Source organism: Papio anubis, chromosome 5, assembly GCF_008728515.1.
Source record: "Papio anubis isolate 15944 chromosome 5, Panubis1.0, whole genome shotgun sequence".
NCBI classification, from domain to species: domain Eukaryota; kingdom Metazoa; phylum Chordata; class Mammalia; order Primates; family Cercopithecidae; genus Papio; species Papio anubis.
This window is the reverse complement of record NC_044980.1, coordinates 156,121,484-156,144,448: the sequence shown is the minus strand read 5'-3', so window position 1 is coordinate 156,144,448 and position 22,965 is coordinate 156,121,484. Positions and strand designations below refer to the sequence as shown.

The following is a 22,965-nucleotide window of genomic DNA, read 5'->3' as shown; positions in this document are numbered from 1 at the left end:
ACTAAAATTATATTTTTTTTATATATATATCTGCTTTCCAACTGGCTTTGATATTAATATAATGTTTCACATATTATATAAAAAGTATGTGGTGATTTCCATATTATATAAAATTATTTTTTAAGCTATACAATAAACAAATAAATCATCATTGTGAAATAATTCTAATATTACAAATGATGTTAATATTATCTTTGATGACTTCCTCCCCTAATTTTAGTTTTCCCATTGCAGAGATAGCTACGAGTTTGGAATATATATGCCTTCTGGTATTTTTCTATATACTTATATATACATACACATTTGGGGAGGGATATAAATGATATATACTCTGTTGTTGATATCTTTCCAGGTCAGTATATATTCCTCAATTCCTTTAGCTGTTGTAGGTTGTCTAACACTATAATATTTCACATCAGTGCATGTAAGAACCTGTTGGCTTAACTTTCACCAATATTTTATATTATCAAATGTTTTAATTTGTGCCAATTTTGTAAGTGAAAAAAATATTATTTCTACTTCCTTGGTTACTACTAAGGTGGAGCATCTTTCTACATTTACAGGCCATCAGAACTTCGCCTTCTCTTTTTCTATCCTATGCTCATAATTTTTTAGTGGACTTTCTTTCTTCTCACTGATATGTAAAATGTTCTATAAATAATCTGGATTTTAAAAATTGCTTTGTTTCTTCCGTAATTAGACACTCTTTTACAAAGTAAGTGTAAATGTTTACATAGCCTAAATCACATAAGCATGAACCAGAAAATTTTTTAAAAAATTATTTCCCTGTTTTGCTGTATCTGTTGCCATTTTCCCACATTATTCATAACCCTGTGGTGAACATGTAGTGAAAATATGTAGCTAAATCCTCAGCATATCCATGATTATGTCCTCAGGATAAGACTCTAAAGATACAGAACTCTTAGATCAAAGAATATACACAGTGTAAAGGCGTTCAGAGACATAGGGAAATGTATGACACAAAATAAACGGTTTAAAAAAATATGGTAGTAAATTACTTTCTCTTGCTGCAGAAGTGAATCAACTTGCAGTTGTTTTTGTTGAAGCTTTTCACATTCCTGTTGTTCAAGAATAAGCTTCTGTTTTAAGTTTTGCATCTCAGCATTTAGATTTTCATTGTGTTCTCTATTCCTGTTGATATGGTCTTCTAGAAAGTGCAAAACATGAAAAATACTGGAATTAGATAAGAACATTAACACTGAGAAATTGGACTCCCATAATATTCCTTTATACTGCTTTTAGCATGGTATTTCCAAAGGAAAAAACACAACTGTGAACTTTGTATCATTACATATAATATATATTATGTGCTACATAATAAAACCCACAAATCTTGTTCTGTGTATCTACTGATTTTTAAATAGCCACCTAGTGGAAAAGTCAAGAATTATACGACTGTATATATTTCAATCAAGACAGGTAATATGCTGTATTGAAACAAACAGAAAACAAACATTATAAGAGTAAAATATTCTAAAATGCAGTACAGGTTTTTGCTGTTGTACAGCTATATAGCTAATTATATTTAAAATGTTAGTACAGCTAATTATATTTAAAAGGTTGTTTTAGCATAGCAGTATTTTTCCTAAATGTTGTATGTAACACTTATCTAAAGAAAGTAACTATAAAACACTGTAATACCTTTTTCTTTTTCAAGCAGCTGACATTTTGCATTTAGATCGTCTACTTGTTTAGATAATATAACAATATTCTCCTCAAGAGACTGCTTAAGGCTTAACATTTCATCATTCTTCTCTTTCAAATTTTCTTCTAACTGGGCAACATCTAGCTTGTATTTTTCCACTTGATCTGAAGCACAACTGCATTAAAACAAATTGTCTTAAAAAGCACATCTATTTAGGCACAGGGAAAAATAACAGAAAAATGATAAAAATGATTCATTATTAAAAAAATAAGGTTCAATTTAAAGCTACTGCTCATATTACCTAATTTCTTCGATGTATTCTAAGAGTTTTTCTGTTTCAGATTTTTCATCAATCTTTTCTTTCTCTATTGAAACACTAAAACAAAAATTGCATATGTTAATACATTCTAGTTTCATTACTTAATAATCATACATAATGCTTATGTACCAGATACTGCTGTATCAGGCAGGCTGACTCCAGAGTCCTAACTCTTAACAATTATTTTATGTGATTTCTCAAATTCAGAATTTATATCCAAATACAAGACTAAAATTTTTATTTAAGTGATAAAGTTTTCTGAATATACACTGACAAAAAACCTGTAATGACAAGAACCATCATTACAGTATCCCAAGTGTTAGAAATAATTTTTTTTTTGTGGTCTTGCTGGTTTCCCCACCCACCCAACATACTAAATAGCATTTTGTGTGCCATGAAGCTTTTGTCCCAGACTACCTGGTATTCAATTACTTATCTGTTTACCTCCACCAAACCGTCCAATGCAAGAAATGGACAAAAGACTTCAACAGACACTTTGCAAAAGGTGATATGCACATAAAATGGTCAATAAGCACATAAAAATATGGTCAACATTCATAGCAACAAATTAAAATCACAAAGGAGATACCACTTCCTACCTAGTAGAAAGGCTAAAATCAAACAGACAACATTAAATGTTGGTGAGAATCTGTAACAACTGAAACTGTCATACATTGCCAGGGGGTGTATAAAAATGGCAAAACCACTTTTGAGTTTTAAAAAACATTATATATACACTACCCTATTACCCAAGAATTCTACTCCTAGAAATTTATCTGAGAAATAAAAACATGTCCATAAAAAAACATAAAACATGTTCACAGCAGTCTTTTCAATGGCAGAAACTGGCAACAGCCCAAATAATGATCAAAAGGAGAGTAAAGAGATGGAGGTATATTCATAGGGTGAACCACTACTCAGAAATAAAATAGGAAAAATTATAGTACACAGAACAGATTGGATGAATCTTGAAAAATTACATCAAACAAAAGAAGCCACACACACACACATGCTCTTTCTCTCTTGCATGTCCTAAAAAAAGGCAAAACTGGACAGGTATAGCAGCCATGTCTCTAATTCCAGCACTCTGGAAGGTCAGGGTGGTATCACTTAAGTCCAGGAGTTTCAGACCAGCCTGAGTAACACAGCAATGCCCCATCTCTAAAATAATAATAATAACAATAATAATGATAATAAATAAAAAAAGGCAAAGCTAATTTATGATGATGTAAGTGAGAAACTAGTTGTGGGGATGGGGACATGGCACAGGCAGTAGCAGGGAGACAAGAAGGGGTGTGAAAGAACTTTCTGAAGGGATGAAAATGTTCTCTATCTTGTTTGGTAATGGTTACATAGGTGTATACAACTGCTAAAGTCACCAAACTGAACACTTACTATCCACACATTTTATTATATGTAAATTAAAGCTCAAAATCAAAGCCTATGATTGTGCATAAATCACAACTTCCTATACCAGTGTTTTTCCATTTCAATCTAATGACCACTTTCATAAGATCATGAAACCTTTCCTCATCATTAATACAGAAGATGTACAAAAGTAATGCACTCATACAACTTTCTAGCACATGTTTGAGAATGATTAGGGCTCATTCTCATTTAAAAAAAGAAATAGGGCAACTGGAGGGAGGCAATGAGATAAGTACTAAGAGAAGTCTGAAGTCTCAGTAAACAATAATTTGTGAAGAGAGTCAAATCAAGAATTGCTTCCACTTAACAAGTTCTCTTCACATTCAGTCACTTACAGTTTTCCCTCCAGTTGGGCTATTTTCCCCTGAGACTCTTCGAGACTTCTTTGGGTGACCTGCAGCTTCATCTCCATGCCTTCTTGCTTAGCCATCATACCCTACACAACAAAGATACGTGTTTTAGGAAATGAGAAAATTGTACTGATCCCCAGATCCAGACACAGCAAACCTGCCAAAGGCAGCACTCACCCTCATCTTTGTTTCTCTTTTGTTTCTAAGTTTCATCAACTCCAAGCTTAGAATTCTCAAATTCTTCTGGTTACCATTTTCAGAAAACTAAGTACAACAAACACATAAAAAATTCAGAAATATTTTCTGCTAAGATATATTTAAAATACACAAGTATTGATTTTTCTACCTATCACTGGGGTTATGTTTTTGACTGTAATATGCTTTGGTAGAGAGAACAGTCTTTGACCTACACCATAATTACTGATTGATTTTTTTTTTCTTTTGTTTTTAAGAGATCAAGTCTCGCTTCGCTGTCCAGGCTAGAGTGGCGTGGCATGATCATAGCTCACTATAATCTCAAACTCCTGGACTCAATCCTCCTGCCTCATCTTCCTGAGTAGCTGGGATTACTGGTGTGCACCACCACCATGCCTAGCTACTTTTTCAAGTTGTTTATAGAGATGGGGTCTTGATATTTTGCCCAGGCTGGTCTCAAATTCCTGGCCTCAAGCAATTCTCCAGCCCTCAGCCTTCCAAAATGCTGGAAATACAGGCATGAGCCACTGCACCGGTCTACTGTTCTTATCCTTCTTTTCCTTAATATGACTTGCTGGTTTGTTTTGATTTTATTTTTATGAGACAGAGTCTTACTCTGTCACCCAGGCTGGAGTGCCGCGTTGCTCACTGCAACTTCCACTTCCCGGGTTCAAGCGATTCTCATGCCTCAGCCTCCTGAGTAGCTGGAATTACAGGTGTGTGCCACCATACCTGGCTAATTTTTGTATTTTTAGTAAAGATGGGGTTTCGCCATGTTAGGCTAGGCTAGTCTCGAACTCCTGACCTCAAGTGATCCATCCGTCTCAGCTTCTCAAAGTGCTGGGATTACAGGTGTGAGCCACTATGCCTGGCCTGCTGGTTTAGTTTTGAAAGGTTGTTTGGGTGGTCACTTACCTCTGTGTGCTGGAAAGTGCATTGCAAGATTCTAAAGCAAGTCCCTGAGAAAGGATTTCTTGAAACATGTTTGCTTAACAAAATAAATCTGAATTGCCTGGTATACTTTGTTTTGTTTTGTTTTTTTGAGACGGAGTCTCACTCTCTTGCCTAGGCTGGAGTGCAATGGCGCCATCTCAGCTCACTGTAATCTCCACCTCCTGGGTTCAAGCGATTCTTCTGCCTCAGCCTCCAGAGTAGCTGAGGTTACAGGTGCCCGCCAATGTGCCTCGCTAATTTTTGTATTTTTAGTAGAGACGGGGTTTCTCCACGTTGGTCAGGGTGATCTTGAGCTCCCAACCTCAGGTGATCCACCCGCCTTGGCCTCCCAAAATGCTGGGATTACAGCCGTAAGCCACTGCGCCCGGCCCGAAAAAACATGTTTATATTTATTCAACTGTAAATGTTATCATGAGGCTCAGATACCTTAGATTTTAGTAGTTCATTAGTCCTGGTCAATTCAAGAAGTTGTTTCTCCAGTGTAGCATTATTTGCAGAGAGAGACGTTTTTTCCCTGAGTGCAGCATTCAGCCTTGCTTCCATCTTTTCCAACTCAGTTTCCAGATCCTGGATCCGCCTGTCCTGGGCACCACGTTCCTGTAGAAGAACACGAATCTGGACAAAAACAAGGTGATAATAAATGATTACGAATAATCACCCCGAAAGTTTCTGGAAAAATCTCTGATTTTGACATTATGCTTGTAGATATTCTAATGTTACTAGCTATCTGAATAATCATATTTACCTATGATACATCTTAAAAGTCTTAATGCATTTTAAGAACAGAAGAACTTTAGTTGCCATAAATTCCAAGTACAATTAAGCTATTTATTCACTTTTTTTTTTTTTGAGATGGAATCTTGCTCTGTTGCCCAGGCTGGAGTGCGGTGGCAGCATCTCGGCTCACTGCAAGCTCCGCCTCCTGGGTTCAAGCAATTTTCCTGCCTCAGCCTCCCGAGTAGCTGGGACTACAGGCGCCCCCCACCACGCCCGGCTAATTTTTTGGATTTTTAGTAGAGACGGGGTTTTACTGTGTTAGCCAGGATGGCCTTGATCTCCTGACCTCGTGATCCACCTGCGTCAACCTCCCAAAGTGCTGGGATTAGAGGCATGAGCCACTGTGCCCGGCTGCTATTTATTCACGTTTAAGGCATTTCCACCTATAATAGTTATTTTCTGTAGCTTCAATTACACAAATTCAAATTAGCTTAAAATACTAAATGTTTTTTATTTCAAGAAGGCAGAGCTGGGCTTCTGAGGAGAATGTACTAGGCATTGGCAAGCCATCATTCTTGCTGCTATTACCAGATTTAAAAAACAAAACAAAACAACAAAACCCCCCCAGACCAATATTTGTCCACAGAAAATGTGGAAGCCAAAAGACTACGAAATGAAATGATATTTTTAATGTCATGGGGGGAAATCTGCCACCCTAAAATTCTACACCGAATGAAGTCACTGATATAAATTATTACTTCCTGGCTCTACCACTCACTCACCAGCTATCTGATTGAGACTCAGTGATTATTCCTCAGTGATTAAATATCAACCCCTACATGTATCCTCAATAAAATGATAGCTAACATGATTAGAATACATACAAAACAATCAGAGCAACTGAGCAGACATCTACAGTTACTCTGACATACTCTTGGTCAAAAGCCAACATTCGACTGTAATCAAATGAAAGATTTTAATATATCGAAAGAATATATCCATGAGAAAAAGAGTTGGTTAGCAACGGAAACAAAAAAAAGACGGCAGAGAAGCAAAGTTCACAGTGAGCTGCTTAGCATTGCTAGGAAAGTAAATGGGTTCTTTAGGTCAGTACTGTTCAATAGAAATTTCTGTCATGGTGGAAACGCCCTGTCCAGTATGGTAGCTGCTAATCACATGTGGCTATTGAGCACTTGAAATGTGATTAGTGCAACTGAGGAATTGAGTTCTTTTTTTTTTGAGACGGAGTCTTGCTCTGTCGCCCAGGCTGGAGTGCAGTGGCCAGATCCCGCCTCCTGGGTTCACGCCATTCTCCTGACTCAGCCTCCCGAGCAGCTGGGACTACAGGCGCCCACCACCTCGCCTGGCTAGATTTTTGTATTTTTTAGTAGAGACGGGGTTTCACCGTGTTAGCCAGGATGGTCTTGATCTCCTGACCTCGTGATCCGCCCGTCTCGGCCTCCCAAAGTGCTGGGATTACAGGCTTGAGCCACTGCGCCCGGCCGAATTGAGTTCTTAATTTTATCTTATTTAATTTAGACAGTCACATGTGGTGAGTAGCTACCACATTGAACAGCATAGCTCTGTGTTATTTCACCCATGAGGAAGGCCTATACCTATTGTGCAGAGCAATGCATGGAGTTAGCCTACCTTCATCACAGTCTGACCAGCTGGGATTGCATGCTCACTAAGAAATCCTCTAGCTATGTTGTCTTAACATAAGTCAGCATACAGGAAGAGTGTGAACGATGGATAGATATAAATATCTGATCCACATATCTAATTGTAATCAACTGACATAATGATTTTCAGTTATCAGTTTTTCATTAAGTGGGCTATCTTGAATCTTGGCGTTGCCAGCATACCACATTAACATAGCCTGGATAGATCTGTGAAATATTGTAAGAACTGTTTTCCCATACACACTGTTCTGAATGGCATGTTTCCCTCACTGCAGGACTCCTCACACTGCAACAGAATCCTTATCTCTTAAATCTATGTAACTGTTTCTATCATATGTACTTTTCAATAAGTTGAAAGCACTGCTTACCTCTTTCTCTAATATCTTCAAATCTTTATCGTTCTTTTGAGATTCCTTCTGTTTAAAAGCCAAAGAAAACTTATAAGCAAATTTAGATGTCACAAATATCACAGCCAAATTTGTTTCTTAGTTACCAGAAAAGATTAAGGGATCCAAACAGTTTCTATTTCAAACATTACACTGAGTCTGTTAAAAATTGTGTGGGTCACTCATCTGATAACTAAAAGATTCTAAAAATCTCAAGATATTTTAGGTTTAAAAGTTTTCAACCCAAAAAATCAGGATTTTCCTAATCAGCCCAGTGAAAAGAACAGGTGGAACTTTATGAATAAAGCTACTGACTGCCTCCCTCTAATGTTAAACAGCAATACATCTTGAATATTTCATTATGCTATCTCAGAAAGAATCTTACAAAGAGAAATCAACTTAAACTTTGATACCCAAAGAGGAAAATATACAGATGCAAAGAAATACAAACTGAAATAGCATAAGCTCTGATTCTAATTTTCTCATTGGCTTTATTCTAAATAAGACATACAATTTTCACACTGTATCTTTTTATATCCAACAGACTTTCTGACACAATGGCTAGAAAAAGACTATCTTTTCCATCTAAAAATGGAAGAAAGGGATCAACATCTTGAATGAAATCTGTTTTAGATGTTTCTAAGTGGGGCAGGAGGTGGGAGTGACATCAGTGTCATGTTTATTAATTTCACACTCCATGAAATTTTTTATGGGGAGGGACTATTATTTTGGGGCTCCATACAAACTTGTATGTAATTTAGTTTTCTAAGGGGCTTTATAAATTACAAAATTTCAGGACAGTTTCTTCAAGAAATTTAAGTCAAACCACTTACATCAATTTCTAAGAAGAGTGTCTATAATAGTCCTGCCCAATAAAAATAATGCAAACCATGTATGCATTTAAATTTTTCTAGTAGTGTGTTTAAAAAGTAAAAATCTTAATATATTTTACTTAAGCCAATATATCAAATATATTACTTCAGCATGGTGCTAGTATAAAATTATCAATGAGATGTTTTATATTTTTGTACTAAGTCTTTAAAATTTTCTTTGTATTCTACACTTACAGCACATTTCAATTCAATGCTAAATTTTCATCAGAAACATTTATGTATGTTTAGTTTCATAAAACACAGAGAGGAGAAAGTAAATTCACATACTCAAGTTGTTCCAAAAATATTTAAAAGTGTTCCACTAACAAAATTGAGTATATCTTTAAATATATATTAATTAAAATTAAATAATATTAAAAATTTAGTTATTTAATAGCACTAGCCACATTTCAATTGCTCAACAGACACATGTGGCTATGCTTCCATGCTGAACAACACAGCTCTATATTACAGAATATGAGGCTTAGGCAACTGCCAAATGAATGAAGAACCTAAGCCTAACTTTTCCCAACTCTGAATATTTTTCACATCAAAAAACCTAGTAATTTGTACAAATTTTTAACTTTATTTTTTTTTTTTGAGATAGGTCTCACTCTGCTGCCCAGGTAGGAGTGCAGTGGCAGGATCTAGGCTCACTGCAACCTCTGCCTCCCTAGGTTCAAGCAATTCTCCTGCCTCAGCCTCTCGAGTAGCTGGGATTAAGGCACGTGCCACCACACATGGCTAATTTTCTTGTATTTTTAGTAGAGACGGGGTTTCACCATGTGGGTCAGGCTGGTCTCGAACTCCTGACCTCAAGCAATCACCTGCTTCAGCCTCCCAAAGTGCTGGGATTACAGGCGTGAGCTACTGTGCCCGGATGTCTTTTTTTTTTTTCTTATTTTTGGAGAGACTGAGTCCTGTTCTATTGCCCAGGCTGGAGTACAGTGGCGCCATCTCAGCTCATTGCAACCTCTGCCTCCCAGGTTCATGCAATTCTCCTGCCTCAGCTTCCCAAGTAGCTGGGACTACAGGCGTGTGCTACCATGTCCAGCTAATTTTTGTATTTTTTAGTAGAGACGGGGTTTCACTATATGTTGGCCAGGCTGGTCTCAAACTTCTGACCTCAAGTTATCCACCTGCCTTGCCTCCCAAAGTGCTGGGATTATAGGCGGGAACCACCGCACCCCTCCAGCTGTCTTTTAAAAAGTATTATATGGCGGCCAGGTATGGTGGGCCACGCCTGTAATCCCAGTTCTTTGGGATAGATCATCCGAGGTCAGGAATTCGAGACCAGCCTGGCCAACGGGCCAACATGGTTAAACCTCACCTTTAGTAAAAATACAAAAATTAGCCAGGCATGGTGGGATGTGCCTGTAATCCCAGCTGCTGGGGAGGCTGAGGCAGGTGAATCGCTTGAGCCTGTGGGGACAGAGGCTGCAGTAAGCTGAGATGGTACCGCTGCACTCCAGCCTGGGTGACAGAGTGAGACTCCATTTCAAAAATAAAAAAAGTATTATGTAGCTTGCCTGATTATAAACTTATGAAAATAGTAATAGTAGCTCTTGCACAAGCCACAAGACTATTAAGAATTTAATCTGTCACCACTCCTTAATAGTTTCTCAGTATCTTTCTTAGATATTGGCATTTTCCCCCTTTTCTTCAAAAATACTTACCCTTCCCTACAAACAAATACACAAAAACAAAACAACTCAAATGGTGGTACTCAATAAATCAAAGCATCACATAATTTTGAAATCTTTACTAGGTAATAAACAATTTAAACATGGAAGTGACTGAGAATTGAAGACCATTGTAATTGTGAACTAAGGGTACATTTAAACATAATGACCTAGGCAGAAATGGAACACTTGCTAGAGTTCTAATGATAACTCATTTCATTAATTCACAGATTTACTTATAACCTTGATTCAGACACTTAACCCATTCTAATCAAATACAATACTTCAGATGTTTTTGATGACACAGTTGATAAACCAGCTGGCATATAAAAGCTCGTCACCTTTGATTCCGAAGACTTAACTTTTCTAGCTGAAGCAGGCAAAGTAGTATCTTTGTCAACATTAAGATTTTGTTTAGATTCTGCAGAAAAATGAATTGTACAGATCATGGTTGGTGTTAACATGTTTTAACTACACACAAAACACAATTTCCAGTTTTTTTTTTTCTTTTTGTTTTTTGAGACAGTGTCACTGTTACCCAGCCTGGACTGCAATGGTGTGATCTTGGCCCACAGCAACCTTTGCCTCCCAGATTCAAGCAATTCTCCCACTTCCCTCCCTAGTAGCTGGGACCACAGGCGCACCCCACCACTCCCGGCTAATTCCTATATTATTAGTAGAGATGAGGTTTCGCCATGTTGGCCAGGCTGGTCTTGAACACCTGAACTCAAGTGATCCACCCACCTTGGCATCACAGAGTGCCGGGATTACAAGCATGAGCCACCTTGCTTGGCCCCAGATTTCTAATTGCAACTTTTGATGAAACAATATATTCTTTTCTTAGTTGCACATTTTCAAATAATTACACAATATTTTTACACATCTAGCATGGTTCTGATTTTCCTAATATTCCCTGACAGGTCAAGGTAATTATTAAAAGGCAAGCTACATATCAATATGAGTGTCTTGCTTAATTTTCCTGGTTATATAACAATGTAATGATGACAGCATTATTCCGTACTTGACCCTTTCATAAATCCATCAAATACAATTTAAATATAGTTCTAGCTTCACATTTTAAAAAATGCTATAACATCTTTAAATATTGTTATTCATAACTTTAAACTTACAAGATCACATAACCACTGTTCTTTGGTGATCTATTACCTTTCTGTTGTTTAAATCTTTGTGATTTCTGAAACGATACTGGTCCTTTCAATACTTCTGAAGTTTTAACATCATAAGCACCAGGAGATGGTGCGCAACCTAGAGGAAATAGAAAACATTAATATATCATCTAATGTTATTTATGATCTTAAGTTAAAACACGTCATAATAAAGTGAATATAAATGTAAAAATGTCATTAACAAACTGCTTCTGTTTTTTTAAATGTAAAAAATTGCATCCATTTGATATTATAAAGAAGGCCTCTCTATGAAGAACAATATCATCTTGCCCTTTATATCAACTGGGTCAAAGGAACACAGGCAACTGAGCAAACGACAATTTTTGAGATGAACATCATGTATTACAGGCAATATATGGCTTTTTTACTAAGGACTGAATATAGCAAAAAAAATACTTGGTGTCAACTCTACTCAAAGAGAGTCACAAAGGTAACTACTGTTGGTTTCTAGAAATAAAGTAATTAAAACTGTCTATCCCTCAATGTTTAGCCTAGAATAAAAATTTATAGTGATAATCCATCTCTGGCTAATGTCAATACATCAGACCTATTGAAGACGTCAACTGCAATTCAAACACATGGAAGAAAAGCAACCACACTAGAGCAACTAGAATTTTTTGAGCACTTACTAAATGCCAGACATTATGCTAAGCATTTTATAGATGTCATTTTATTTAATCCTCACAAGAACACTATGTGATAATTTACAGATAAAGAATGTGAGGCTTAGGAAATTCAAAAAGCCAATGTTATGCAAAGTAAAAACTGTACTAGACTATATTTGTATGTTCCAAAAGTTTATACTGCATAATTTCACTTAACTAAAGTCCCAGATTTGAAGGCATTTCTGAGTAAATAAACATAGCAGATTTGAGATGGGGCCCTTAGGACTTAAAATAATTAAAATACTATTAGCCTAAAGCTTTAGCTGATTGGGAACAAATAGATTAATACTATTCTCTGAAAAGCTATTTACTTCAGTCTAGAGTCTCACGCAAATAAATAGGAAGAGCAAGGAGCTTGGACCATTCTCAGGCAACTACTGCAGTCCCCTAAATGTTTGTCAAATGGTAGACAGAAACTCATTATTATTATTATTTTGCGATATTGTCTTGCTCTGTTGCCTAGGTTGGAGTATAGTGGCACCATCTTGGCTCACTGCAACCTTTGCCTCCTGGGTTCAAGTGATTCTCCTGCCTCAGCCTCCCAAGTAGCTGGGATTACAAGCTCCCGCCACCATGCCCAGCTAGTTTTTTTTGTATTTTTAGTAGAGACAGGGTTTCACCATGTTGGCCAGGCTGGCCTCAAACTCCTGACATCAGTTGATCAGTCTGCCTCAGCCTCCCAAAGTGCTGGGATTACAGGTGTGAACCACCATGCCCAACCCCGTGAGTAGATCTTGATTAGCATTTTTGAAAAAGTAAAAACAATAGAAAAAGCATGACTCATACGCTGCAAAGTTAAGCATTGTTTTGTGAAACTTTTCTTTCATATATATGTGTAGAGATATAAAAATACATCTTAGGTTGAAATATAAATTTCTGGGCTTTTTTTGCTTTTTTGTTTTGAGACAGAGTCTCGCTCTGTTGCCCAGGCTGGAGTGCAGTGGCGCGATCTCCACTCACTGCAACCTCTGCCTCCTAGGTTTAAGTGATTCCCCGGCCTCAGCCTCCCGAGTAGCTGGGACTACAGGCATGCGCCACCATGCCTGGCTAATTTTTGTATTACTATTATTATTATTTTTATTAGAGATGGTTTCACCATGTTGGAACTCCTGGCCTCAAGTGATCCACCCGTGTTGGCCTCCCAAAATGCTGGGATTACAGGTATGAGCCACTGCGCCTGGCCTAGAAATACAAAATTTATTTCTCACCCTGGGAAACAGTTTAAAAAGTATTCAAGTCATTGCTTTAATGAATTCTAAGTAAACCATAAAAACTCTATTAAGGACAGAATTAAGTATCCATTCCTCTATCTGGAATAATGATCATTTAGATGTACTCACACAAAGACTCTAATGCTGGAAACTTTCAGATCTAAATGTGGTCAGTCAAGGGTAGAGGTAGTGGATTTCCAAGCAGGAAGGAGAGTCTCAAAATGAGGTGTAGAATTCAGGACAGTAAGGTCTACCACTTACTGGTTGTGCAAGTTACAAAACCTCTGTTTTCTCATCTGTAAAATGGGGTCAATATCAGTACCTTCCTCACTTGGCTTTTGGAAGGAATAAACAAAATCTAGTAGCACAGTCCCAGCATACAGGATCTTAAATGATGAATGCCTACCAAACACATCTAAGGCTTCCTGGTTACTGTGCTTATGCATTGCGGTGTTAAGAGCACATGATGGGGGCTGGGTTCTTATTCCAGTCCGGGCACTTTGGTAGTGCAGCACTGAGCAAATTTAAGTCTCAGTCTTTTTATCAATAAAACAATGAATAATAGGATTACCCCTTAGAGTTGGGGGGAAATTAACAACTAATAATCGATGTAAAGCCTTAGTATGGTGCTTGAGGTATAAGTGGTCAATATCAGCAATGATAACTTCATTGTTTATGTTTTCAATAAGTACTACTGCTCTAATTTTACACCTAGAAACTGCCTTTACGGATCTTCCTGCTTTTATGCCCAAATGGAATATACAAAAGAAATCCACAAGTTCAGACTAAAAGTAATACTCCAATGTTGTTATCAGTGAGGCCCTCTCGGACTTGAAAATCAAATAGCTACCAACGTCTCGCCTCCATTCTCTTCGCTCTGCTGTAGTTTCTCCATTACCGCTGTTTATTGACAGTATTCCCCGCCTGAATGTAAGCCCCAAGGGGCGGGGACTGTTTCACTCCCTGCGGTATCTTTAGCATCCTGATTAGTGCTTGGTATGTAACAGATGCTTAGAGCATATTTGAGAGAAATCAATCAATTGAATGAGCCCCAGCCCGATCCTAAAATCGCCTCCTGCTTGCCTCCCAAGAAGGGAGCCGAAAGAGGCAAAGGGCGTTAGGGCGTCTCCCGTCCCCCAGCTCCTTCCCCCTTACGCACCAGAAGGGTCATTGAATCTTTTCAGGGGCGCCTTAGGAAAGGACATGTTGACGGCCAGCTCCAGAAACTGAAGGTCACTGGCACTCCTCGGCAACTGAATGCGGATTATCACTGCCTACCGGCTTCGAATTCAAAACTCCCCACATTCCCCTCCCACACCGGCGTTAGCCAATTGGAAAGTCAAACCCCTGGGCACACCAATCCCGCAGAGGAATACAAAGAAAGACTGCTGGGTTCTGACTGCGTCCAATTAGCTGGTCTGTGAGTTCTGGCTGCCAGCCAATAGAAAACCGTTACTGTTCCCCGCCCCACCCACCTACCCAGTCATTCCCGGCGTTACTCAATTGTAACCTACGCACCACTAGCATTTGCGCAAGCGCACTTCACTACGGAGGCGTTTGAAAGCGCATTTTGGCGTCACTTAGGTGACTGTGTAGTAAGTTCCGGCTTCACCGGTTCCAGTTCTGTCCCATTGTGCGTTGCATGTGAACTTTTCTGGGTTTCAGTTCTTTCATCCGGGTTCTGCTGGTGCCGTAAATGGCCATTCAAAAGGGAAAACGAACAGGAACACCGAGACGCCAACTTGCGTTCCTGCGCATGTGCAGTGACCCGAGCAGAGTGGCCGAGGCGTAGCCTGAGCGTGGGATTCCGCGCGTGCGCTCGGCTCCGCCTGGTGCGGCTACGGCCGGGAAGCCACTGGACTATGTCGGCCCCATTTGAGGAGCGGAGTGGGGTGGTTCCGTGCGGGACCCCGTGGGGCCAGTGGTACCAGACCCTGGAGGAGGTGTTCATTGAAGTTCAGGTGCCTCCAGGCACGCGCGCCCAGGATATCCAGTGCGGCCTGCAGAGCCGGCATGTGGCGCTGTCGGTGGGCGGCCGCGAGATCCTCAAGGTAGCAGCAGCTCGGGACTTGTATTCAGTTTCCTCTTCCCAGCCGCCCCTTAAAAGTTCATGGTTTCCCTGAACGACTGTTGGGTGTCCTCACGGCTCCCGTGGCTGGCAGAAAGAGAAAGAGGATAACACTGACCAGGTTTGGGTCTGGTCAGAGCCCGCCTCCTCAGGGCAGATGCTGAGTTGTGGAAATTTGAGGAGCCCATTTTCCTATTTAGTTTTCAAACCAAGTCAGACTGCTGCTTCTGCTTCTCCGAAGGGCTTCAGCTGGGAACAGATTAACTAGGTTGCTAAAGGAACAAATATTTCTTCCGTGCACTGAAGATAGGAAGGTGGTAGGAAGACAACCAGACAGATAACATCCCTGTAGTGGAGCGTAATTAATAAACAGATAAATATAGGAAAGGACAACAAAGAAAACAGGGATAGAATAACGGGCAGAGAATTTAGAGATGATGTCAGGTGATTAGTTTTGTCATCTAAAAGTAAAAATCCTGCATGTTTGTGGAGTGGTCAAGCACGTGGTGAAGAGGTGTGTGCAGAAAATAAGTAGTACCCCTTTTATTTCTTTTCACCAATACCCGTTGGATCTGGACTCGCTTTTTCTTTGTTAAGTGTATAGTTAAGTGAACAGGTTGAAATTAGATTTTGTTCTCAGATTAGATGCCCAAGATGTTTGATGGCAGTGTAATGTGGTGAAGGGAGATTACTTGTTTCCTAGTTTTGTAAACTTGGGCAAGAGATTGTTCAGTGTCTGTATACCTTCCTTATCCACAAGATACGGTAGTTATAGTACCCTTCTCATAGGATTGTTTTGAGCATAACATGGTATTCATGTGTATGAAGAGCTTGGAGTATTCAGTGGTATGTAATAAGTTCATTCTATATGTTAGCTATTATATATGTTACAGTATATGGAGGTGCTTTGAGTGCCTCAAGATTCCTGTGAAAGACATTAATTTATGTCAGCTTGGATCTCTGTGACTTTTCTGAATTGTACAATTCATAATTTCCTCAACAATGGTTTTAGATTACCATTTAGTAAATCCAGTAACTTTCGGAATTTAGCAGTAACTCTGGGATTTTTGATGTACATATAGACCAGTGGGAGTTTTTTTTCCCACTAATTTTGACATATTTGAAAATGTGGGCTTTTTCTAGTGACACTTTAATTTCACTTTCTGTGACTTAAATTTGGCAGCAAATTAAAATGGATTTGAGCTTATGCATTCTCTCTCTTTTTTTAAAAATATACTTATTTATTTATAGAGTCAGGGTCCCTGTCTCCCGTGCTGGAGTGCAGGGCTGAGATTGTAGCTCACAGCAGACTCGAACCCTTGGGGTCAAGCAATCCACATTGGCCTCCAAAGTGCTGGGATTACAGGCCTGAACCACCGGACCTGGTGCCGTCTCTTTTAAATTTTTATATATATATATATATATATATATTTTTTTTTTTTTTAAAAAACATGAGTTTGTGAACAGTCACAAGTAATCTTTCAAATCTGGAATACGTAAAGTTTTTTTAAATGCCGATTGCCCAACAAAAAGATTAAAACGTTTTTAAAAGTTTACATTAAAAACATTTTGCTGGGTGCAGTAGCTCATGCCTATAATCCTGGCACTTTGGGAGGCCTAGGCGGGTGGACCACGAGGTCAGGAGTTCGAGACCAGCCTGGCTAACACGGTGAAACCCCATCTCTACTAAAAATACAAAAATTAGCCGGGCGTGGTGGCGGGCCCCTGCAGTCCTAGCTACTCGGGAGGCTGACGCGGGAGAATCGCTTGAACCCTGGAGGTGGAGGTTGCAGTGAGCCAGATCGCACCACTGCACTCCAGCCTGGGTGACAGAGCGAAACTCTGTCTCAAAAAAAAGACAACATTTTTTAGTTTTAGCAGGAGATCCCTTCTTGTGGTTAATTTTAATTGGTAGAATTAAAGCATTTCAGTTACTAATTTCACATTTGGCTAGTGGTCAGCATTATTGTATCTTCTAAAAATTAAGGAGCCCTGATCTTTCTTTGGAGAGCTCTGTGTTCTTTGCCATAGTAAATATCCCTTGCAGTGTAAACTAGTTTCCATTTTACCTGCTGGAAGAAAATTTAGGGTTGGGCACCTATAAATGTCATGGTGAAGTGGTGGTATAAGATGTGGATTAGGTAGGAAAGTAGATAAATCTTAATCATGAAAACTTTATACAAATTAAATTCTGTATTTTTAGCACCTTGTATGTTTATTTTTCAGGGCAAACTCTTTGATTCTACAATAGCTGATGAGGGAACATGGACTTTGGGTAAGGGTAATTACTATAATTCATCAAATCTTTTTTAAAATTAATTTTGTCTTGGTATCTTTTCCCCTTTTGTATTAGGTCTTTTTTGTCTTTGCAGCTTTGAAAGATAAAGCAATAGAAATGTGTTGAAAACCGTTGTATGTCAAAATTACCTACTGGGGGGAGAAAAGATTACTTAGTGGTTTTTGAAAATATAAAATTTAATGAAGAACTTCTTGAGACCAGCCTGGCCAACATGGTGAAAGCCCGTTTCTACTAAAAATACAGAAGTTAGCCGGTCATGGTGGCGCATGCCTGTAATCCCAGCTACTAGGGAGACTGAGGCAGGAGAATCACTTGAACCCCGGGGTGGGGGCGGAGGTTGCAGTGAGCTGAGATCGCGCCACTGCACTCCAGCCTGGGCGACAGAGTGAGACTGTCTCAAAAAAAAAAAAACAAAAAAAAAAAAACAAAAACCAACTTGATGAAGAACTCTAATTTCTTTGTGTGTGTGTTTTTTTTAGAGGATAGAAAAATGGTTCGTATTGTTCTCACAAAGACAAAGAGAGATGCAGCAAATTGTTGGACTTCTCTACTAGAATCTGAATATGCAGCGGATCCTTGGGTGCAAGACCAAATGCAGAGAAAGCTTACATTAGAGAGATTCCAAAAAGAAGTAAGTCAGATGAAGTGTATGAGTATGTGTAATTAAATATATAAAAATCATCGAATAAATACTATTTGAAATTGAAACTCAAATTTCATTATGAAGAGTTACAAACATTTTCTAGAAGAATTTTTTAAGTGAATGGTTAGAATCATGGCCTTGTATGGATTTGATTTTTCAAAAGATTTTCTTGAGAGGAATTTATTTGTATTGCTGTGATTTGTGAGTTTAAGCTTACTTTTATGTACATCAGTAATGCATGAATAAACTCTTACTATAGTTGAATCAATATAGACTTACATAGTGTAAAAGTGAAAGGCCCCTTCACCACCATTCTTCATCTGTCTCATTTTCATCTCATATGTTGGCTATTGTTTGTTTTGTTTTTTAGCATAAATGGAGGATCACACTGTGTGTATTGTTCTCCTTGTTGCTTTTTTATTTAATAATATGCCGTGGGTCTCTTTCTGTACTAGTACATAGGTATAAAACTCATTCTTTTTAACTGCTTCAGAGTATTCTGTAGTTTGGATGTGTTATCATGATTTAGCTGTTTGCCTTTAATATGATTTAGATTTCTTCATTTTTCTCTATTTTAAACAAAGCTGTGCTTTCATCTCTGTGAAACTACTCAAGTGTTCTAAGATATCTTTAAGATAAATATCTGGGAGAGGAATTACTAGATTGTAGCACTTGATAATGTACATCTTTATGATAATGATTTCCAAATGTATATCTCTAGCCTAGACTTTTTTTCTGAATTTAGGACCTGCATACCCAGTTGCCTATTCAACATCTCCACCTGGCTATCTAATGTATATTAAGCTCAACATGTCCAAGTTGAACACCCTAACAATCCGTCTATATTTGCTTTTACCCGTAGCCTTCTCATCTCAGTTGATGAAAACTAGTAGTTCAGGTCAAAAAAATTTGGGACTCATCTCTGATTCTTACATCATTCTCATACTCTATCCAATGTATTAGGAAATCTTGTTGATGCTACCTTCCAAATATGTTTAGAATTTGACCACTTCTCACCACCAGCTCTACTACCATTCAGATCTGGACCACATCTAATGTCTTGCCCGGATTACTCTAATAACGTTCTAATTAGTCTTCTCACTTTTACTCTTGCCATAGTCTTCCCAAAATATCAGTTTTTTTGTTTTTGTTTTTGTTTTTGTTTTTGTTTTGTTTTGAGACGGAGTCTCGCTCTGTCACCCAGGCTGGAGTGCAGTGGTGCAATCTCTGCTCACTGCAGGCTCTGCTTCCTGGGTTCCCGCCATTCTCCTACCTCAGCCTCATGTATAGCTGGGACTGTAGGCTCCCACCACCACGCATGGCTAATTTTTTTGTATTTTTAGTAAAGATAGGGTTTCACTGTGTTGGCCATGATGGTCTCAATCTCCTGATCTCGTGATCCGCCCACCTCAGCCTCCCAAAGTGCTGGGCTTACAGGCATGAGCCACCGCGCCCGGCCAGTTGGAGCAGTTCTTTTAAAATCCAAGTCATATCATGCCACTTCTCAAACTCTGCAAGTCATTTCTCTGTCTCTTACAAGGCCGTATCTGTTCAGTGATTCCATTATCTCCTTGACTACCTCCTCCCCTACTGCTGTCCCTCTTAGTGATTCTGCTTTTGCCATACTGGCCTGTTTGCTGTTGGCTTAAAGAACATGTCAGCCCATCCCTTTGCTATCGTTCTGACTGCAATGCTCTTCTTCCACAGTTTGGCTTTTATGTTTTCATATCATTGCTCAATGAAGCATACTTTGATCATCCCATTTAAATATTATCATTTTATTTCCCTTATCCTGTTTTTTCTATTATCACTTACCAACTTTTAACACTAGATCAGGGGTTGGCAAACTACAGGCTTTGCGCCAAATTTGGCCCACTACCTGTTTTATAGCTTTTCTAGAACACATATATGCTCATTTGTTTGTATATTGTCTTTCAGATAGTTGAGTATTTGAGTTAGAGACCATGTGGCCTGCAAAACCTGAAATGTTTACTACCTAGTTCTTTAAAAAGCCTGCCAGCCCCTGTACTGATTGATTTATGGTTTGTCTCCTCCTGCTAGAATGTTAAGAGCAGGGATTTTTGTTTTTTTTTCACTCTTGAATTCTACATACCTCTAATGGTCTTCCAAACAGTAGGAGCTCAACAAATGTTTGTTGGATAAATGAAATAGCCCACCAAAAAGACTAAGGCCTAACATACTACTTTACAGGATTGTTGTGAGGGTTAAATGTCTTACATATATATAGCTCTTAGAGATTTGTGTGGCACATAGAAAGCTCTCAAAAAATGCTAGCTATAGGCCGGGTGCCGTGGCTCACGCCTGTAATCCCAGCACTTTGGGAGGCAGAGGCAGGCGGATCACCTGAGGTTGGAAATTGAAGACCAGCCTGACCAACATGGAGAAACCCCGTCTCTACTAAAAATATAAAATTAGCTGGGTGTGGTGGTGCATGCCTGTAATCCCAGCTACTCGGGAGGCTGAGGCAGGAGAATCTCTTGAACCCGGGAGGCAGAGGTTATGGTGAGCTGGGATTGCACCATTGCACTCCCGCCTGGGCAACAAGTGCGAAACTCCGTCTCAAAAAAATAAATAAATTAAAAAAATTAAAATGCTAGCTATTAAATCTATCTGCGGACTTTTATTGAAGTATATGTTTCCCCATACACTTGCCAACATTGTAGTGTACGTATAATTTCTAAATATTTATAACTAGGAGAGTTGAAAAATGCTTCATAGTTTTAAATATTATTTTGGTGATAACAGTGAAGTCTGTTATATTTTCATGTATTTATTGGTCATTTATATATCTTTTTTATCAATTGCCAGTTTGTACTTGTATTTTTCCTTTTAGGTTTTATTTCATTATATATTTTTATATCTTTTAGAATCCTGGTTTTGACTTCAGTGGAGCAGAAATCTCAGGAAACTACACTAAAGGTGGACCAGATTTCTCAAACCTTGAGAAATAACTGCTTTTTTTTCCTGCATTCTGTGGATCCTAGCAGATATTGCCAGCTTAATCAGAGAAACAGATTATGTAATGGAAGAAAAATGTGGATGCCTACAGTTAACAGATTGCAAAATATATTTTAAAATGGTTCTAAAAATTGCATTCAAACATGATTTACGTAGGAAATGTACTGTGGGAACTATTCTATGGATATATGGTAAAGTTGTTTTGGACTTGTTTTTGCTCAGCATGAAGTTTTATATGCTGCATTTTACTAATTCCATATTTAACCATATTTTTAATACAAAAGAACATTAGAGTATAGATCATGTGAAATGAAGGGTGCCTTTGGGGAAAATTAACTTTTTCTTTTGATAAGTATGATATTCAATAAAGTTTTCTAAATAGGAATTGTGTACCCCTTTGTCTAAGTATAACAATTCACACAAAATTATAGTGCTGAAAACAATGTTAAGAAAGGAAAAAGTCCATAAATGTATTTTAAATAAGAGGTAATGAAAATTTCTTAAAGAATATTATTACTTGAGGGATTACTTTATGTCAAGAAGTTTAAAAATAGTTAAAAGCCTAACAGTAGACGTGGATTAACACAAAAGAGAAGTGTGAACATGGTAATTAGGTGAGTCCTTTGTTTGTGGCAGAAAGTGAAGGTCCCTAATTGTATATCAGTGGCATTGTTTTTATCTTAAGTGATTTAGGCATATAGGTAGGAATTGTCTATAGACATTCAATATCCTATTTATGTCCTTTTTATTTATATTTTGCCCTTTTTAACTCTTGAAAAAAATTTAAATGTCATGCATAGAAAAGTTACAGATAATTCTTTTCTTTCTGAACCATTTGTGAATTAGTTGAAGACATGATTCCTCATTACTGATTACTGTTTGCTTCAAATTATCTTACATGACTAGAATGCAACCATTAAAATCAGGAAATTTCCGTTAACACGTTACCACCCACTAATCCTCAGACCTTCACTTCATTCACATTGAGCCAATTGTCCTAATGTCCGTATAGCAAGAGGATCCAGTCAGAATCGTGCCTTCCATTTAAATGTCAGCTGTCCTTAGTTTACTTCATTCTGGAACAAGTTCTCATTTTGTTCCTTTTACAACTTAGTGCTTTTGACAATTATGGGCTAGTTTTGTAGAACATCCCTTATTTTGAGTTCTGTCTAATACTTCATGATTAGGTTGAGGTTATTCATCTTTGGCAGGAATGTGATAGAAGTACATCTTGTCATAGTTTAATAATTTCAATTTGTCTCATTTCTGATGGTGTTTCTTAGATGACTGATTAAGGTAGTGTCTACCAGACTTCTCCACTGTAGTTATTTTTATGATTATTTTTTGAGAAGATAGTTGCAAAATACTACCTTATTTCTCATCAGACTTTAAATTTTTCATATCTTTATAATCTCATTATTTTCTATTTTATTCAGTGGGTTAAAAACCTATTCTCATTACATTGATGCTCAAAATTATTGTACATTTGGCTGGTAGAAGTCCATTTTGGGTGGCCTCTGTGTCCTTCTGACATGTTCCCATCATTATTCAATCAATTTGTTACTCTCTGGCATAAGATATACCAGGCTTCTCATGCTCTCCTTGACCTAACCCAAGAATCAGCCATTTTTCCGTAGAGCCTGGGTTCTCTTTAGTGGGTAA

At 38.2% G+C, this 22,965-nt stretch overlaps 2 protein-coding genes across 8 annotated transcripts in view; one reads left to right on the top strand and one right to left on the bottom strand.

Moving 5' to 3' along the window:
* Nucleotides 1-14,938, bottom strand: part of HMMR (hyaluronan mediated motility receptor) — a 32,923-nt gene extending 17,985 nt beyond the window's left edge. For 2 of the 6 annotated variants that reach the window (XM_031666584.1, XM_017960109.3), the window contains exons 1-10: nt 14,474-14,853; nt 11,419-11,517; nt 10,593-10,672; nt 7,680-7,727; nt 5,339-5,527; nt 3,941-4,027; nt 3,749-3,849; nt 1,968-2,042; nt 1,663-1,841; nt 1,020-1,168 (exon numbers count right to left, since the gene is read on the bottom strand). In XM_031666584.1, the coding sequence (XP_031522444.1) occupies nt 1,020-1,168; nt 1,663-1,841; nt 1,968-2,042; nt 3,749-3,849; nt 3,941-4,027; nt 5,339-5,527; nt 7,680-7,727; nt 10,593-10,672; nt 11,419-11,517; nt 14,474-14,519 (1,053 nt within the window). In that variant the 5' untranslated portion in view covers nt 14,520-14,853. Of the gene's footprint in view, nt 1-1,019; nt 1,169-1,662; nt 1,842-1,967; nt 2,043-3,748; nt 3,850-3,940; nt 4,028-5,338; nt 5,528-7,679; nt 7,728-10,592; nt 10,673-11,418; nt 11,518-13,443; nt 13,611-14,473 lie in introns of all 6 variants that reach the window. The other 4 variants (XM_031666585.1, XM_031666586.1, XM_031666587.1 and 1 more) reach the window with 3 other exon arrangements.
* NUDCD2 (NudC domain containing 2) lies at nt 14,916-21,688 on the top strand. Of its 2 annotated transcripts, none has more exons than XM_003900480.3 (4): nt 14,916-15,365; nt 17,609-17,657; nt 18,161-18,312; nt 21,213-21,688. In XM_003900480.3, the coding sequence occupies exons 1-4, from the start codon at nt 15,177-15,179 to the stop codon at nt 21,294-21,296; spliced, it is 474 nt and encodes a 157-aa protein (XP_003900529.1). In that variant the 5' UTR covers nt 14,916-15,176; the 3' UTR covers nt 21,297-21,688. The 2 variants fall into 2 exon arrangements, with proteins under 2 accessions (XP_003900529.1, XP_021795633.1); XM_021939941.1 differs by lacking the exon at nt 14,916-15,365 and adding an exon at nt 15,396-16,228.
* The last annotated feature ends 1,277 nt before the right edge of the window (nt 21,689-22,965 follow it).

Excerpts from the sequence above, each read along its gene's own strand:
- NUDCD2 (XM_003900480.3), top strand. The coding sequence starts at position 15,177 with ATGTCGGCCCCATTTGAGGAGCGGAGTGGGGTGGTTCCGTGCGGGACC. Across the intron at positions 15,366-17,608 it reads GCGGCCGCGAGATCCTCAAG|GGCAAACTCTTTGATTCTAC; the intron begins GTAGCAGCAGCT and ends TTTATTTTTCAG. Across the intron at positions 18,313-21,212 it reads TAGAGAGATTCCAAAAAGAA|AATCCTGGTTTTGACTTCAG; the intron begins GTAAGTCAGATG and ends TATATCTTTTAG.